Source organism: Puccinia triticina, chromosome 17A (genome assembly GCF_026914185.1).
Source record: "Puccinia triticina chromosome 17A, complete sequence".
Classification (NCBI taxonomy): domain Eukaryota; kingdom Fungi; phylum Basidiomycota; class Pucciniomycetes; order Pucciniales; family Pucciniaceae; genus Puccinia; species Puccinia triticina.
Window position 1 is genome coordinate 3,702,129 of NC_070574.1, and position 18,460 is coordinate 3,720,588.

Below are 18,460 nucleotides of genomic sequence, written 5' to 3' on the forward strand. Positions count from 1 at the left end.
ACATTGCTGACATCTAGTGACATAGTGCAAACTCATTTCAGCTGCAGAAATTGATGTTGGCTGTATCACAGCCCGGAAACATTTTGGATTTGCACAACTAAAAATATATGTCTATGTGTGTTTTACCATGGATTGGGCAGAGGATGTTAGCCTGCTGCGGTCAAGTTATACCTTGATGGCCTTTTAATTGGGAGGAAGACAGCTGTAACTCACATGGCAGTTGGGAAGCTCACTTGACTGTCCTGGTTGCATGAGTGCAGAGCTTGGCCCTGCATGTGTTTGTGACATTTGTTGAAAAAAGGATGGGTTTGGCCATCTGGGTGCAGGGCCTGGCATAGCATACATTTGTAGCAACACTGGGTTGCTACGCTACGCTACGCTATTTCAGCGCTACGCGTTAGCGTAGCGGCAAAAAGCGCCCGGCTATTTTGCATAGCGTTAGCGCGCTGTTAGCGCCGCTACGCTACGCTAATTTTCAGCGGCGCTAACAGCGCGCCAATTCTTTGTTAGCGTTAGCGCGCCGCTACAGTCGCTACGCTACGCTGCGCTGCGCTACAGCGCTTTTAGCGGAAAAAAAGCCCTTTTTTCCCGCTAAAGGCGCTGTAGCGCAGCGTAGCGCGCGCTCTTTTGCGCCCTGCATGTTTAGCGTTAGCGCAATTGCGCGCATCTGCGCTAACGCTACGCTATCAGCTAAAATAGCTGCGCACCGCGTGCGCGTAGCGTTAGCGCATATGCGTGCAATTGCGCTAACACTACGCTAAAAAATAGCGCATTTGCGCTGCGCTACGCTACGCTAACCGCTATGGTTAGCGTAGCGACCCAGTGTTGTTTGTAGTGGTGCATATCTTTGTGGCACTTGTGGAACAAAACCCGAGTTTAGCCGGTTAAGGCCTCGCGGTGCATACATTGGTGGTGGTGCAGGAGGTGCATAAATTGGTGGTGGTGGAGGTGGTACATAAATTGGTGGCGGTGGTGGTGGTGCATAGGTTTGTGGTCGTACATGGATTCGTGGTGGTTCATATGTTTGTGACATTTGCCAAGGCCAAACCGGTGATGACCAACCAGGCCTTATGAGATTCGCTCTTGAAGGGTTGTTATTTTTTTCCCAGGCTAGCTTCGCTTCGGATGGGCATCGGCAAAGGGGGCATGAAGCTTTTTCAGCGGCAAAAGAACACCATTCATCCATACAAGATTTATGGAGAGGGTGTCCACATTCTCGCCATGGTTTGATGGGAGTGCCATCTCTGAGAGGCTGGTGACAAATTGAGCAATCTTCGGCTTCCTATGTACAACAAACAGTTGGTTCATCGTCAGGATGAGCCAAAAAACACCGTTGCGCGATGGAAATTTTCCATACCTTGATAGACTCGCTCACTGAGCGTTTTTTGAGGCGTTGTACGGTGTTCGAGGGATGACTCAAGGCCAGCACTGGGTCCAACGATTCGGTAGTAGACCTTCGCGCAGTATCGGCCGTGTTTTCTAGTACGGAATTGGGCGGTTGGGGTTTATCCAAAGTAATTGACAGTCGGTTGGGGCCTGTAGCAAGGCCAGAAATTGGCATTGCTGCTTGAAGAAGCTTCATCCGGGATGAAGGCATGATCAAACCTCCCACTTCGACGTGATGAGCACTGGACAAAACAGAGATTTCTCACCACAATGAGCATTTTAACTTTGCCGGAAACCATTGTCATGGATTCGCGAGGGATATTATCTGATCAAAAATAGATTATCAAACTGGATTTCTAGGATGGGGTTGCCCCTCAAAGCCGGGTGATTTGTACTGGGTATTTGGGCTGACTTGGAGGGGGACTTCGCCAGTTCTTTGAATAAAAAGGTGAGTGAATTTTTCAGCTTCCTTAGCAGCGAGAATGAGACAGAGACTAAGGAGACCGTCTGAGTGAAGCAGCAACCCTGCTCATTGTCAACTTCAACTCCTTGCACCGGCCGGCCACGCCACCTGATTAGTTTCCGATCCGGTAAAGACGAGTTCACAGCACCGGATTCAAGCCGCAGAGCAATAAGAGTTGCATCATTTGTTTTGAGCTTTCGAGGAAACAGATGTTGTGAAGATTCAATTTGTGTATTCTTCCCAGACCTTTTGTGTCAAACCGTTTGCGAGTCCTGCGCACGATCAGAGCTGAACGGAGCAGGACTCCACGTTGCACGCAGGTTGTTGGGCGGAACCCAACGAGCCGCAGAGATTCTCCGACAAGATTCGCATCACATGTGCAGCGACTACAAGATGCAGGACGAGTCGTCATCAAGACCTGTGGAGACCCGACCAGGAATGTGTTCGCGCCTCGAAAGCCAGGTTGTCCCCGCGAACATCTAGCCTTTCCGGGTCCACATCGTGACGCGCTCCAGGGCCTGAGAAGACCCGCCGGGCTGCAGAGGCAGAATGCCACATAAATAGATCTCTTTTCGGAAAGCAGAATGAGTGGCAGGACCCTGCGCAGTGCGCAGTGCACACGGCAAGACCTTCCACTCTTCCACTCGACCGGAGGGTCCGGGTGGCCCCCGGCGCGGAGCGCTCTCGGCGGGAGTCGGCGAAGCTGCCCATGCCTCTGGGGCGACGTTGCGACTGGAGCGGCCGAAGTTCTCAGGATGTAAATGGGTTGACCCGCGTTGATCCTGGTGAAGGTTGTGACTCTTCTTTTGCGCGGACTTCTTAGACGGACGACCGATTTGCCCGCCTTGTTGCTTGTCTAGACTTTGCCATCATGATGTTCTGAAAGCCTGCTTGGCGCACCAGGAGCCCATGAAAGGTCGTGGGCCGCCCCGGCCCATTAGGGCGTTTCACGACCCGCGTCCCGAGCACAACATTTGCTTACTCGCGGGTGACGTTGTATACTCGCTGAAATCTAGCCTGAAGTCAAGCGAGAAATCGCCCCGAGCAAGCCCGAATGATCCCCGCGAGCGCTCGAACTCCTTCCCGGGATTGCCTTGGTGAAACGCCCTACTTAAATCCTGAGGTCGATCTTATGTTCCAAATACTTGATTTGTGATCGACTAAAAGTGGATTCCCGGGGCTGTGCTCCGCCGGGCGGGCTTGTTGGGCTTGCATCTGACCCCGAGGGTGACTACCAAGTCCGGCTCCGGAAGAAGAACTGGAAGTGATGGCACTTGGCGGGGTGGCAAGTTTCACATTTGGCTCTCTTCCGCAACCGCCAGACTGCCAATCACCCTCTCCGGCTATCATCCACCGCTTGCCATCGACCACCGATGCTTGTTGGCGATTTCCTTAACTAGGTACGGCGCACGATACAGTGTTCAGAAGAGTGCATATTGTTGAGCATTACGATAAGAGCATTACAAGCCTTGTTATTTTCGAATACGTAGTGGTTACAATGTAGCATAAACATGCACCAAACAGACTACAGGGCAAAAAAACAACGACTTTTAAACTTTGTTTTTTTTTTTGGATGGGTAGGTAGGCGTACAAATGAGATAATATGAGGTACAAGTTGCAAAACTGGTACGTGCAACAATAACATAAGCATTCTGTGATTTACAACACGTGTTTTCTGGTTCAACTTGTAAGTTATTTTTTTGGATGTACAAATAAGTGAGAGGATGATTAAGGGGGAGAACGAAAGATACTGATTGTCGATTTACTGATGATGAGGTGCTAAATGGATAAGACTGGGGAAATGATGCTCAATGGATAAGAGTGCTTGTGACTAATAGATAGGTGTGTAGGGGTGTAGGTGCATAGATGTGGCTTGGAGGGGCGGATCAGGAAGGGTGGTGATGGCCGACGAGGCGCTTGAGGTGTTCCTTTTCGGCGACGAGGTCGAGGATGATCTGGTTGAGTCTGGCCTGCTCGGCCTCCAGTCTGCTGGCCTGGTCCTCGAGGAACTGTTGGTAGGACTTTTTCTTGGCCCTTGAGCGGGAGGCGGCGAGCCGGTTGCGCTCGAGGAACTCGTTCCGCGCCTCGCTCTTCTTCTTACGCGGCCCGCTCGTCGGCGTCGAGTCCGTCTTGCCGTTACTGTTCTTCTTCTGCTTCTTTGAGTTTTTAGTGTTGCTGCTGTTGTTGTTGTTGTTCTTGATCTTGTTCTTGAGTGTCGACAAGGGTTGGGCTGAGGATGAGGATGAGGACGGGGCGGGTGAGGAGGGTGCCTCCGGGGGGGATGAGCAGGCGGCCGGCTCGGGCTGTTTCCTTGAGGTGCATTGCCGTTTGAAGCAGGCCCGGCTTGGTGGGGCCTGGACCGCTGGTGGGGCTGGTGGGGTGACTGGCGGGGGTTGGTTAGAGATCCAGGCCTGTTGGTGGTGATCGATCAGGGTGAGGGCATGCGGGATGAGGGAAGGATTACTGTGGGATGAGGTCGTGATGGGCTCGGAGGATCCGGTTGGAGAGAGGGATGGGGTGGTGCCGGGGGAGCTGGAGGCGGTACTGGGGCTGCTCGATTCACCCCCGGTGAAGTCGATCCAGCAGTCGATCGAGGTGCAGCTACTGAGCAGCGGATCGAGGTTGCTGCAGCCGGTGGTCTCCGGCTCGACAGCGGCTTGTTGGCTCTGGGTGGGGTGATCGGCGGCCAGCTGGTGGAGCTGATCTGGCGGGCTGAATGGGAAGTGGAGGAAGTCGTAGTGGGGCTCGGGGCGGGTGCTGCTGCTGGGCTGGAGATCGGTGATGGTTTTGGGGGGGCTGAATGGCTCGTGGGGGAAGGGGATGGCCGTGGGGAGTGTGAGGTGGGGCTGCTCGTGCTCGAAGCGGTCATGAGGAAGCAGCTCCTGGTGCAGGGCTTCAATGCAGGGTTAGTCGTGCTCTGTCCGTCTGGATGCTGCTCAGGATGGCTGCTGACCTGGTTCGAATGGGCTGGCCAGCTGGTTTGCCAGGTCGAAGTAGTGGAAATATGGGTTGCTGCTCTCGAACTCCATCGCTGGTGGCTGGCTGGCTGGCTGGCTGGTAGTCTGTGGTGCTGCTTTTTATAGTTTCGCTCTTGCCCAACATCCTCCGCGATCGAAGGCAGATCGCCCATTAATAACCATTTCCAGCCCAATCTGAACATCCCCTCGGCTCGAACATAAACATCATGCCCGGGCTTACGAAAATACCACCACCCCCTTCACCAGAGGAAATCAGTCGGCAAGAAACATACATATCAACATTTGTCGTCAAGAAGATGTTGGCCGCGCAAGCTTAATGGCTTGCCAAACAGCCAGCTTGCTTGTCGTCCCCGCTGGTCGATTTATCCTAACTTAACCCAGTACCCTCCTCCGGCAGAGCACCGCTCGCAATGCGCCGAACGAAACGACTAGGGGAGGCTCCCCCTTTCAAATCATCGTTTGTAGGCAAGCCTCAAACGGCTGCTCCCCAAGAAATCACACTCTGACTCACTGCTCTCTAAATTTAAGGCCGGTGTGCAGCTAAAGTAAACCACATGATTGCATCCAGCCATATGGATTGGATCTGCACCAGAGCCAGCCCCATGACCAGAAGTAAATCACAGAGCTGCAACTTGGTGGCATCTGCCTTCCATTTTTGCAGGCTTGCAAAAGCTCAGGAATGTGTTTATATGTGAGCCCAAGCAGGTTGTATCAAGCATCAACATCTGAGCCAATGGTCAGTTAAGATATTTTCACTTTTGGGGGAGATCTAATTCCACTATCAGCTGGGGTGGCCAAAATGTTTCTGCTTTCCTCTATCATCTTTTGTCTATCTGCTGGAATCCTTCCTGGATTTTGGAATCTGATACAATGGCCATGTGCTGGCAGTGGGATGTTTTATTTTTGCTCTGAGGGTGTGTTTGCTGGTTATTGATCTCCGCAGTTCTTGGTTTGATGATCTTGGTGAGTGCTATGTATTGACTGTTTTTTTTTTTTTATTGTTGGTCGGCCAATTGGTTCTTTGTTAATTTGTTCACTTTCCTTTTCTGGTGCTTTCTTGGCTGTGACGTTCGAACACCCAGCCGTCAATTTCTAGTTATGGTTATAAAGATGTATTGATCAATTCCTCTAAACACTTGTCTGTATGCTAGTTGTCGCCCTGTTTGAATGCCGAGTGGCCCGAATCACCATGAGAGTGTTGATGTATGTAGGGATGGAGTTAAGCATGTGCCGCCCTGCCGGGTGGAGATGGCTGAGGGTGTGACAGGGGGGTGGGACTGTGGAGTGGCATGTGCTGTGGATGGATGGGCGTGGCAGCTGGTTGCCACGAACCCAGCGAAGACACCTCGAGCATATACATATAAAACACAACCACCAACCACATCGACACCCCAACAATCCACACAACATGGCCACCCCACAACCTGCATCAACAGAAGCCATCTCGCGGAACCCGTCAACACTCCTCGGTCATCCTATCCTGGAAGGATGGTCAGTCTCATTCGATGCACAATGTGTGTGTGTGTGTGTGTATACAAGACATTAACTGAGCCCATTTGCTGCACTCCCTAGGATGCTCAAGAAGAAGAGGAAAAAAATGCAGGGTGCGTTCCGTTCATCCAAATCATCAGCACTCTCAATCCTCATCACACTAACCCGTCCCATCCCAGGCTTCGCCCGAAGATACTTCTATCTGTCCCAGGAACCCGCCGTGCTCTCATACTCCTTCTCACCCAACTCGCGAATCAGGGACTCGGTCTTAATCAAACTGGCCTCGATCTCCATCTCAAGGAAATCAAGATCGATCCACATCGACTCCGGCGGCTCACTCGTCATGCATATCAAAACATTGTCCGATCCCGACTTCCTCCGCTGGACTCACACCCTCCAATCACTCGTCACCAACGGAAACCTCAAAGAATGTCAGCGGAGACCCCGCCAAAATCCCAGGGGGGCTGCCTCAAAGGCTTTACCAAGATACTCCGAATTCAATCGCTCTGATGGCGGCCCCTCTCTCCGAACAGTCGAACTCAGTAACCTATACCATTCGGTAGCTCGGATGCAAGACGTTAGTAAACCATACCATCACCCTGTCACACACACACACAATTACTAAAATCATTCTCATTTACACCCCCAAAAAAACAGCCACTGTCCATGCTTGATGGGGTTCAAAATGAACTACACGAGTTGCTCTTCACATCCCACTCCGACCCGTCCTCAGCACCTCAATCTAGTACCCCTGCCCGCCCACGCTCGCCACCAACATCTATTCCCCAGCCTCCACACAACCCTCCTACGACCTCTCCCAAGCTTCAGTATTCGACACCCAAGGGGAAGAAACCTCATCTGTTCAAGCACTACAGTCATCATCAGATCCCGAGCTCAGTAGATCCCCACAAAGTTTATCAAACCATCACCGAGGCCATCACCCAACTCAAGACCGAGCATCTCAACCTCATCGACCTCATCAACATCCATCGCACCTCCATGGTCTCTGATCAACCCTCCAAGCTCTCTCAAAACATCCCAAGGACAAACCCCTCAGTCCACGTCGCCCGCAACCCGCGTCAATCCACCAATTCCTTCTCCCACAGCGCCTCCGCCTCTGACTACGTCACGCCCTCCTCTTCCGCCCCCGGCTCCCAGCTCGCCACGCGTCGACGCTCATCTACAGTGACCAAGACCAACCAGAGAATGCTCCATGAAGCCTCAGAGATCTCTTACGTCGTCACCAATGCTTCGGACGACGATGGGGCCGACTCTGAGAACGATACCGTCTTCCATGATGCTGCCGATGACGATCTGGTGTTTGTGGACCTCGATCTGATCAATAATGGACAGGAGACCGAGGTGGAGATGGCCGGCACGCTGGACTCGAGCAGCGGGAATGATTCGGATAGTGACTGCTCTAGCTCATCGCCGGAGGAGGAGGAGGAGCAAGCCAAGACTGAGAACAGCCTCCGATCAATACTGCATGATGTCCCAACCCCTCGCCAGAGCCTCAGCCACCAAGACCCAGCATCATCAGCCAATGATTCACTCGAGCGGGACGACAGACTAGATCTGTCTTCTCGAAACTCGTCAGCCAGCTCCCTCTACATGCCCACCAGTCAAGTCGTCAAACGGAGGACGACTCTACCTAGTCCAGTATGCGGTGACGAGTTCAGCATCTTCTCAATGCTCAAGAAGAATGTCGGCAAGGTCAGTGGGGACAGATCCCGATCCTTCAAACATCAGCCTTCTGAAAATACCTTTCTTATTTTGCAGGATCTCTCGCAAATCTCGTTCCCCATCTCATTCAACGAGCCGCTCTCAGCAACCCAAAAGATCTGCGAAGAGTGCGAATATGTCGACGAATTACTCACGAAAGCGGCCAGGAGTGATGCGGATCCGGTCGAGCGACTGATGTACATTGCCGGCTTCGTCGTCAGCGGTTTCTGCCACACCAAGACACGAGCGATCCGGAAACCATTGTAAGCTTTCTTGTCTTTTTTTTAGTTCACTTGAATTTCGAAAAACAAATCAAGCTGAAGATCTTGAGATAGCAATCCTATGTTAGGCGAGACCTACGAGTGTATCCGGCCTGATAAAGGAATGAAATTCTTGTCCGAAAAAGTTGTTCATCATCCACCCATGAGTTAAGCATCCCCACTGTTTTGTCACACCACAAGGGAATAAGGATCAGAACTGATGGATTGTGTATCTTGTTTGCGGATACAGTTGCTGCGTATGCTGAAGGCAAGAATTGGAAGCTTGAGATCAACTCCTCGGCCCGCCAGAAGTTCTGGGGCCAGTCATTGGAGATCATTCCTGAAGGGCTTAATCGGTTGACAATATTTAACCCCAAGGGGAAGGAGGATAGTCCGGAAGTTTATGAATGGGATAAACCGAGCTCGTTTGTGTAAGCAGCTTTACCTTATCCAAAATACATTTGAATCGAAGTAGTTGCAGGTAAATCTCACCCGCTACTCTTCGCCAGTCGAAACCTAGTCTCAGGGACGAAGTATCTCGAACACATCGGCAAGATAACGATCAGCAAGCAGAACAGCACGGAGAAGGCGACAGTAGAGTTTAAGCCGGGGAGCACGTTTGGAGGGGAAGGTTCGCGAAACAAGGTGGAAGTGAAGGTGTACGACAGCGAGGGACGAGTGGCGATGTCGGTGAACGGGAAGTGGGACTCGTATCTGAGCCGGACGGACAGCCAGCAGAAGGTGTTCGAGGCCCATCCGTTGCCGGCCCGGTCGGCGGAGTTCTACGGGCTGACCCAGTTCGCCATCGAGCTCAACGAGCTCACCGACGACTTCCTCCTCCAGCCTCCCCCACCCACCGACGCCGACTCGTCGGACGCTCCCAAACAGAACACCCGTCTGCCGCCCTCGGATTCCAGACTCAGACCCGACCTCCGCCTCTACGAGAACGGCCTCGTCGACCAGGCTGACGCCGTCAAGAAAGCCCTCGAAGAGAAACAGCGCGCCCGCCGCAAACTCGCCGAGCTTGATGGGCTTCTTCCTGCCTGGTTCGAGCTCGATGAAGACGGCAAGAACTGGGTCTACAAGGTCCGTGTTCCTCCCCCTCCTTTCTCTCTTTTGTCGTTGGTCTCATGTGCGCTCTGTGTTGACACTTTCTCTTCTCTCTTCAGGGCGGATATTTCGAGAACCGTCAAGGCGAAAACCCTGAATGGCAAGACTTTGATTTATTCTAACCCTATACAATCTTCCTCACACACATAACCCACTATGCATTCCTCTTTGCGGCTCTTATCATCTTCCCATCTGCCCCCTTTTTTGCTCCATTTACTAACAATACAACCCCCATTCATATTTCTTCTATTCCAAAAAAAAAATCAAACACGTGCAACACTAACTTCTGTTTATATCCAAAGAAGAACAAATATGAACCTACTTATCTATCTAAAGGCCAATGATGATAGAAAACCCCAATCCATTTCCCCGTTTGAACTTGTATGTACCTAGTATGTGTACACCCTCTGTTCCACTTGCGTTCTTACCACTCTTACCCCTTTCCTCAATTTGTCTGATGCTCAAATATGTACTGTTTGTATTCTCTTGGATCTCATTCCCCCTCTCCTGAATTTGTGCAATTTTTAAATTCTGCTTGCCTCTTGCTCTAACTGATGTTTGTGGTTCCAATATGTACCAAGCTTTTTTTATTTGAGTGTGTATATATCTTGAACTACTTCTTATTTTTATCCTAAATCATTATGATTTTCTTCTTGATCAATTGTCTGTTGCAGTTATTGAGGGTCTGGGGCCAAGGGCTGAAGCCTGCTGACCTGCGGCCAGACACCCAGGCAAATTGGGGTCATGAGAACTTGAGAAGCACACAGGTTGTGTGGTCCTGTACGCCTGTCAGGTCATGGAAGTCCTGACAGGTGTATATGACAAGCTGTCCGGATCCTGACATGCAGCTCATACTTTTGACATGTCACATGCACAGTGACTGTGCAGAGGGTTTCACAGACCTGTCCACCACAACTTACATGCATGACAGCCAGTCCTGTCCATGTGGGTTATCCGCCTTATTTTAGCCGTACATTTTTTGGAGGATGAACAATCTAGTGTTCATCTCCCTAGGGAAGTCCAAGCCTTCCCACCAAGGGGGCCAGCTCCAGGCTTCCTGATGTGTGGGTTGACTGCGTATGGAGACCCCTGCGGCTGGGGAGAGTCTTAGATCTCCATCCAGCACGCCCATGCATGTTAGGCGCCTGGGGCAGTGCATAGCCCAGTGGTATTCAACATGTTTTTTGGGACAATACCAATTCATTGAATATTTGAATATTCAGAGATATTCAAAAGAAAACTTCCAAAAATCACCAAAAACATCAATTTGGGGTGTTTTGGTTTGTTTCTGTAGATCTTTAATTCCTATTTTCACTTCAGACAGTCATTTTAAGACCTATTGTATTTCAATTTAGCCTGTATTCTCTGTGTTGCGTGTATTCTATGTATTCACCACGGATGTTTGCTCAGCACCTGTTTACAAGTGCCTTCACACAATTCATGCCAAGGTTTGGTCCGATCCTTGTTAGTTACTGGTTTGAAGTTGGTTTGAAGTTGGTCTGATCTTGGTTCAAAGACCAGGTCATGTAATGCACAATCTATACTGATGTTACCTGGAATCATGCCAGATGTTTTGTGTAATGTAACCGTACAATGTACACCATAACTATGTTGAAACCCGGCCCAACTTTATGATCAGTTGTACTCAATCTATAATTTTGACCAAAGATAAGAATTTTTTGACCATGATGATTTTTAACCTCTGTGTAAACCCATATCCTACAGGTTGCTCTGGAACATTCTTTTTATAATTTTCAGCACACACAGAATTCAAAAGGAGGTGTGTGAGGTGACAGAGTAATTTTCAATGCTGCTTGAAATTGGTCCCCTTGGGCCAAGGTATAATATGGAGAAGGTATATTATCCTTGCCAAAAATGACAGCTCTGTTTATGAAGCTTAGGGCAAAAACCCGTCCAAATTAAGGGTTTTGGGCCCTAGCACTATAACTGTGCTGATGTAAACACTAGTAATGTAAATTACTAAGCTTGTTTCGTGGTAATTTGGCCACTACAAGGGTTTTTGAACACTCTTTTAAAAAGAGGAAGATTTATTATGTAATTAATAATATATAATTATTAATTACAAGGAATAAATTTGGCGTAAAAAGTAGGTGGTAAGCGCTTAAGCTGATTGGCTGCTTGTCAGAGGCGGGGGTCTTACGGCAACTACTTTTAAGGATAAAGCTTGTAAATATGCTAATAAGGGAGTTTTGATATTTAAAGATTTAATCCAGTGGATTTTACGTGCTGGGGATGGTTTTAAAGGGAAAAGGGGCTACAATAGTAGCTGAGGAGAATATTTACAATAACTTACAGTTTGTAGGCGGTGAATGGTCTGGGGATCTTTTCCTGAGGGCCAAAGAGGCCTCTATTTATAGAGGGGACTTCAGTGGGCGTAAACACTGAGTCCTTTTCTCCCTCTGGGAGTATCCAGGGGTATAGCCGTGAAAAGGGCTTGGCTGTGGGTAATTTAATTGTATTGTAATAGACTAATTTCCCTGACTCTGTCACATGACATGTTTATAACCAATTGTCATGTGAAAGAGCTTCAGTAGAAGTCTACATAATACTTTCACGGGGTATTTTTACACAAGTAATATTACTCATTAATTTACTACAGTTTAATCTTATGTACACTGTTTGTTTTACTAAATTTATGTATGTAATACTATTTTTGGGCGCTTTCTGGGGCCAATTCTTATTTATATAATTAGTACATGAAGGAATAGGAATAAGGGGGTACTTTAAGTCGGTGACCCCCCTTAATTTATGATGAGGAATCTGATTCTGCAATAATAATTTAATAATAATAATTATTTACTAAGTTATTGCAGTCTTTTGGATACTTGTTGTATCTCTAAGGCTGACAAAAAAGATGCCAGTTTTTCTTAAATCATGATTTTAATCTGGTTTGAATTTGGTGTGCATTTTCTGAGGGGCTAGCTGGAAGGATTTGTCACACAACTGTACGCCTGTACGTTTGTGTGACACCTATATTACCACACAGCCAAGCAATGCTGAGCTGAGTGCCCACGCAACACCAGAATATTAGATGAAATACTAGAGGCAAAGGCGGCTGCGCCGCTGCAGGGTTGTAAGCTCTCAAGACCCAGCAGCACCACCTCCATCCAAGTTTACTAAACACACCCAACCATGAAAACAAAGATCAAGGCTTCTCCCTAGATCCAGGTTTTCCCCTGCAGGCACGCATAATCCAATAAATTGGCCTCTCCCCGGGCCTTTGGAGTACAATTCGAGTTGGGGTCCAGACGGAGGCAATATGAAGAGTAATCTTCGGTGAACATGAGGCAAAAAATCACTTGGGGCTGTGTTTATGAATTGGGGAATCCAGCCTTGAGATTGGTAACAAGCAAGCCATGCATTACGGCAACACTGGGTGACTCATTACTCATAGCGGTAGCGCAACGATAAAGTAACAAATATCGGGTTGCTATTCTAGCCGCTGCAAGCTCAATGGGCCTTGACAAGTAGTAAAAAAAACTAAACATATTTAATAAGTACATACATATGTACTCATCTCGCCCGCAAATAAATCATGAATTACGGCCGACACGCGTTTGGGTCACTATTGCCGTTGTCCGAGAGACACGTTCTGGGTCAAGCTTCAGCCACTCGATGCTCGCGTCCCATTGCAGATCTGCCTGGCATTGCTGTATTACTGATTAACTCGACCATTCCGGTCGACACTCATCTTTCGATTAACCCAGGCGAACCCAAAGTTTACACATCGTTAGCCAAACCGGTCGTGCCACGCAAGCCAGATGAAATGACAATAATTCCGGAGGAAATCGTGCCACCAGTTACACTATATCTACGGCAAGTCCTCCCTCGATGACTTTCATCCATCAAACATACGGCAAAACATCCACCCTTGACCTCACACTGCCACCACCAACAAGCTTGCAACATTAAACCCCAAGTCATGCCATATCCTCAACCGGAATTGGACAGCCTAATTGCGGTTACGGACAACGAATCTCTCGATGAGCTGACTTTTGAAGGCGCGGTACAAATTAAGCACATTGTGAGTGATAAGCCCATAGATGCCGACGTGAGCTGACTCCGACTCATCCTACAGGCGACTGATCAATCAGCAATAGGCAAACTGAACAAAAATTACACAGTCTACATAAGACCGCCCCGTACCGTCATTTCACGTTACCTCAACCACCACCCCATTAACAACAAACAACATGTTGAGTTAACTGCTCCCTGCCTTCATGAATTTGGCCACAACTTAGAGGTGGACACAACTTATATTGTCCGCGGGACGATGCACGTTGACCATTTCACGGGCTTGTCTCTGCAGATAAACCCGCTTCTTGCCCGGATCCAATACCCGGTCATTTGCCGATATTTAATGAATCGGCTCATCATAACTGGCGTCGGACGCGTTACCGATGTTATCGAGCTAATGGACAAGGATGACACTGTTGTTGCCCAACATGAACTTGTTGTCAATGTGGGGATCAAGGTAAAGCAAATTCCAATGGTTGCACAATGTCTAGTTCATTGACAACAACCGTACAGGATTCCCCGTTGGGCTTGAAAATCAGAGTAGTGATGGCGCATTGTGACGCCCCATTGGAACTGAGAGGCGGTTTTGAGCTCGGTGTCCGAGTCAGGTTCCGAGGATATCTCACTTCACTTCAAACGGAAAATGAAATGATGAGGATCGAGGTAAGTCTTGGCCACCTTCCCATTGGGTTCATGAATACTCAAGTAAACACTTATTCGGCAGATTATCCGCCACGATCAAGTTCGTCGAGGATGAATCATCTTCCTGTCATGACCCCAGCACGATGGAGGTTACCCAGCTTTATAAATTGCATCATTACACCCCGCCCATTCGCCGCTGTCCACTATCTTTGTTCGCTTTGATTGCTTGTATAACATAATTTGACGCGAACCCGATGCGCCTTTTTGTTCTCCCCAACTATATGTATGATGAACTCCCTACACCTAATGCACATCGACAATAACCTTGCGTATCACGAGGGCATAATCGCCCTCATAACACGACCGGCTTTTTAACCAAAAGACGTACGCCACGACGAGAAGATGCCAGCGGTGTCATGGTTAAGGAGCTGGCACACATATTCTCCCCCTCCGTCCAACACCCGGCAAAAATTTAAGCACCAACTTTATCCGCACCCCCGAGCCGAGCTGGCTTTGACTCGGAAATTGTGCTCTCACCACATGCCATTGCACCTATTTACCCAGATGATGTGATCAGAAGGCCAATTATTTGCCGCATCTAAAGCTTTGGCAAGACACAAATGTTCTCTCACGGGAGAAATGAAACAAAGACGACTGTCAAATAATCTTAAGGTTTGCGCTGTCTTTGCGGCTGTAATCACCAACTCAAGGAAGTGTCCGGACGCCTCCTGTCAACCTGCAACATCTAAGGAACTAATCCCAAGGAGCATCAGTTGATCGCGCGGAAATGATAACTTTGGCAATTGAAAGCCTTACATCACAGTGCAAACATTGAGTTATGAACCACATTCATGACTCCGGCCCTCGCCGCCGGTTTAACCACCAGTAGGTTGCGTACATCAGACACGCGAGATAAGGCAACATAAAGTTGACCATGGGAAAAGACATCGGTTTCCAGGTAAACACCAACTCTTTTCAGAGTTTGGCCCTGGCTTTTGTTGACCGACATCGCATAGGCAGGGGCAACTGGGAACTGATAACGGAAGAAAGAGAGCCCTGATCTCGCATCCCCTTTGTTATGCAGCTTTGCACGCGGTAGTGTCACGACATTCCCAGCGAACGGCCCCGACATCAGCCTGCCGATTATATACCCGGTCGAGACGTCCTCAACAACTATGCGCGACCCGTTGCAAACACCTTTTTCCATTGCCATATTTCTGATGATGACTAACGGCATTCCAACCTTCATGACGGTTTTGTGTTCCGGAAATCCTGATATTGAAATCTTATTTAAACACTCCTCGGGTAGAGACCCAAAGGCGTCAGGGTCCGGCGTGTCAAGAGACTTGACAACAATTGATTTGCCAGGCAGGGCTTGCAGAACATCCTCGTTGATCTTGCGCACGTCGCGATTCAGCGGTGACAATATGCACCGCTCGTTCAGGTAGTTGACTGATCTACTCAAGCCCGAGTCGTGGATCGGCCTCAGATCGCCATATACAAAGGCGATCAATTCCGACCGCATTTTGGCCGCGGTCGCCAACGACTTCACGGCTACGCCGGATAAATCCACAACGCTGAAGTCGGCCTTTTGCCCCCTGCCCTCGCCAAGACACAGTAGATTTCTGCTGAAGGCAACATTCTGTGGTGTCAAGTTTCCCATCCGACCTTGGGCAAGCCGCATATTCTTCGTTAAGCCGTACTTCTCAATTGCGGGCCAGATGGCCGAAGACTTGATCGTGGCAAATTGGGCGGGAGGGAAATCGTTGTACTTCACAACAGGGAGTATCTGCCTGAAGTCGCCGGAGAAGATGACCACTTTCCCTCCGAAGTCCAAATCCAATTGACATAAGCGCTTCAAAGTTTTGTTGACCGCGTCAACTGCATTTCTGTGAATGGTGACAACTTCGTCCCAAATAATTAAGCGCGTATCCCGTAGCCAATCGCCCAGGTGCGTCTCCAATTCAACACTGCATTCAGCATCCTCTGCAACATCGATTGGAATGTTGAAACCGGAATGAGCCGTACGGCCGTGTTTGAGCAATAACGCAGCCACGCCAGACGAAGCCACAACCGTCAATTTCACCCCAGCCAAATCCGCCCTGTCAATGATTGTGTTGAGCAGAAAGTTTTTGCCTGTGCCACCGGGGCCATCCAGGTAAAAACATTTAGGTTTCCTATTTTTCATAGCGTCATCGACGGCATTGAAGAATATCTGCTGACGATGGTTGAATGACGCGAGATTCCGGTCTAGCCTTCCCCGGATCACGTTTGGGTCTTCAAGCCCGCACTTCTCTGCCTCAATCGTCGCAAGCAACCTCCGCTCCTTGCGCGTCGTCTTCAACCCCACCGTCGACATAGATGAACCCATCCCTGATATAAGCGTTTCCACGCGGAATAGCGCTAGTACCCGTCGTTCCTAGTTGTCGAGCTGACGGCTGTGGCGCTTGGTCATGTCGACCCGGCAGCAATCGTCCGTAAAGTTAAGGTAATGGTTTTCGAAGAGGACCATTGGCTCGGATGGCGGCGAATGCACACACATCATCGCGAAGTACATGGCGAGCTGGTATCCGGACTGCACAAACAATGCTTCATTCAAAGCCTCATTGTACAGGAAATCGTTGACTAGGAGGCCGAGCTGATTGCAAGTCGACCGATAATCGTCACACAGCGATCCGTTCACCGTCTTCATATCGTCATATGATGTGAAGGCCTTCCGGTGGAGCAATAAAACTCGAAGGTAGTATTTTTCCCCCGCCAGGTAGGAGACGGAGAAGATGCGGCCCACTACGTCAACCTTTGTTTTCCTCGGAGTCCATTCCTTATTTGCCTTACTCCACAAAAAATACGCAGGGATTTCTTCATAAAAAAGCGTTTGAGCCCTGCGTCCGTCTGCTCCAACAGCGTCTTCTGCGTTGAGCTTCATGAATTGGGTAAGGCTGGTTTGGATTGCCTTGCCGCTGTTTATTTGGCCTTCAAGTCCTTCTTTGCCGTCAAAGTAGACTAACTGCTCGTCCTGATCGTGGATATTGAGCCGGGTGACCGCGGGTGACCTTCCTGACAAAGGGAACTTGAATAACCGCCAGCAAGCTAATTGAGGTTCAATCAGTAAGAGTTGAGTGACATCAAGAAGAACATTTGCTCACCTTCCGGGGGGCTGATATATCTCCCATCAATATATGATTGGACTTCGTCGTCGCTGCTCAAGGACATTGAAAGCCTGTCATGTCCTTTTGTTATATATTTATATAAATATTTGATGGCTGCTACGTTTGCAGGAACTTCAACGTTGATGTGGCAACAAAACGCCCGAGTGAGATAGGGGCAATACGGCACCACTGAGCCGTTGTCAAAGGTTGATGTATGCTTAGTTATCGAACGACCTGTATCCCGCCGGCGATAAGCGGGGTAAGCTCCGTCGATGTTAATTGTCCTATCCGAAAAAGGCTTTGGGAAACCATACTTGCAAGACTTTCCGTTCCAGCATGGTCGGCTTGTACATGGCCCGTGAAGCATGAACTCCGTTACCAAACCGTGCAATATTGGGGAAGATTTTGGGTCAGGAATCTCAGCAGAAACTATTTCGTCGATCGCCTCAGGCGTTGTTGGTCGGTCCCGCTCGTCCAATGTAAGCATCAAGTGAAGGTGAGGCAATCCGCGCTTTTGAAATTCAATAGTGAAGACAAAGGCAATCACTCGACCAAGACAATCCATCTTAATCAACACATAGAGCAAATAACACATTTTGAGGTAAAATACTCGAGTCACCAGTGTTGGATGATCAACCGGACTGTCACCCACCGGGATTTCGGCAATTATCTCCGGCCAGTTTGGGTTGGCGGTCATTGTGATGAACAGTGAAGGTGGGCCGAACTTTCGAGTGATTGCCATTGCGTCATGGTAGAGCTGTTCCATGCCGCGAGGACTGCCGATGAAAGTGGCGGGTAAAATTACGCATCGGCCGGTAATAGTAGCTTGGTTCTCAAGGCTTTTCAACAATCGGGTATAGGTCCCAACTTTGAGTTTTGCTTGGTTGCTAACAATGAACTTCAACCTTTGCCGTTCCACCCAAACGCACATGTCAACCAGGATTTCCTGAAGTAGCGATCGTCCGTACAGAATTGGCGAAAATCACCCCTTCCTCTTGAATAGCATGAACGCAAACCATTTGAGCGGGCCGACTTTACGCTTCTTAACTATGGGATCAAAATAATAATTCAGATGTGTTGAGTCAAATCAGGCCTTGGAACATTTGACTTACCCCTTTCCGTTGAAGCACAGAATAAGTTATCCCATTGTTGTTCCCCAAAGGGGAAGAAAATTGGGTACCGCATAGGAAAGTAAGAAGAGTGGGTATCCGAGATGCATTC

At 49.1% G+C, this 18,460-nt stretch overlaps 4 protein-coding genes across 4 annotated transcripts; 2 read left to right on the forward strand and 2 right to left on the reverse strand.

Moving 5' to 3' along the window:
• Positions 1–1,110: 1,110 nt before the first annotated feature.
• On the reverse strand, positions 1,111–1,691 carry PtA15_17A342 (uncharacterized protein; the record flags this gene model as incomplete). Its single annotated transcript, XM_053164449.1, has 3 exons — positions 1,111–1,252; positions 1,332–1,576; positions 1,653–1,691. 3 exons carry the CDS (start codon positions 1,689–1,691, stop codon positions 1,111–1,113), a joined length of 426 nt encoding a protein of 141 aa, XP_053028415.1.
• A 2,044-nt stretch (positions 1,692–3,735) lies between these two features.
• On the reverse strand, positions 3,736–4,878 carry PtA15_17A343 (uncharacterized protein; the record flags this gene model as incomplete). The annotated part of the gene is made up of 5 exons (XM_053164450.1): positions 3,736–3,978; positions 4,070–4,232; positions 4,337–4,553; positions 4,647–4,742; positions 4,803–4,878. The coding sequence occupies 5 exons, from the start codon at positions 4,876–4,878 to the stop codon at positions 3,736–3,738; spliced, it is 795 nt and encodes a 264-aa protein (XP_053028416.1).
• A 1,357-nt stretch (positions 4,879–6,235) lies between these two features.
• PtA15_17A344 (uncharacterized protein) lies at positions 6,236–9,532 on the forward strand (the record flags this gene model as incomplete). The annotated part of the gene is made up of 9 exons (XM_053164451.1): positions 6,236–6,318; positions 6,400–6,431; positions 6,498–6,895; positions 6,976–8,031; positions 8,098–8,303; positions 8,376–8,467; positions 8,551–8,731; positions 8,810–9,386; positions 9,470–9,532. 9 exons carry the CDS (start codon positions 6,236–6,238, stop codon positions 9,530–9,532), a joined length of 2,688 nt encoding a protein of 895 aa, XP_053028417.1.
• A 3,434-nt stretch (positions 9,533–12,966) lies between these two features.
• On the forward strand, positions 12,967–13,266 carry PtA15_17A345 (uncharacterized protein; the record flags this gene model as incomplete). Its single annotated transcript, XM_053164452.1, has 1 exon — positions 12,967–13,266. The coding sequence occupies one exon, from the start codon at positions 12,967–12,969 to the stop codon at positions 13,264–13,266; it is 300 nt and encodes a 99-aa protein (XP_053028418.1).
• Between the last annotated feature and the right edge of the window lie 5,194 nt (positions 13,267–18,460).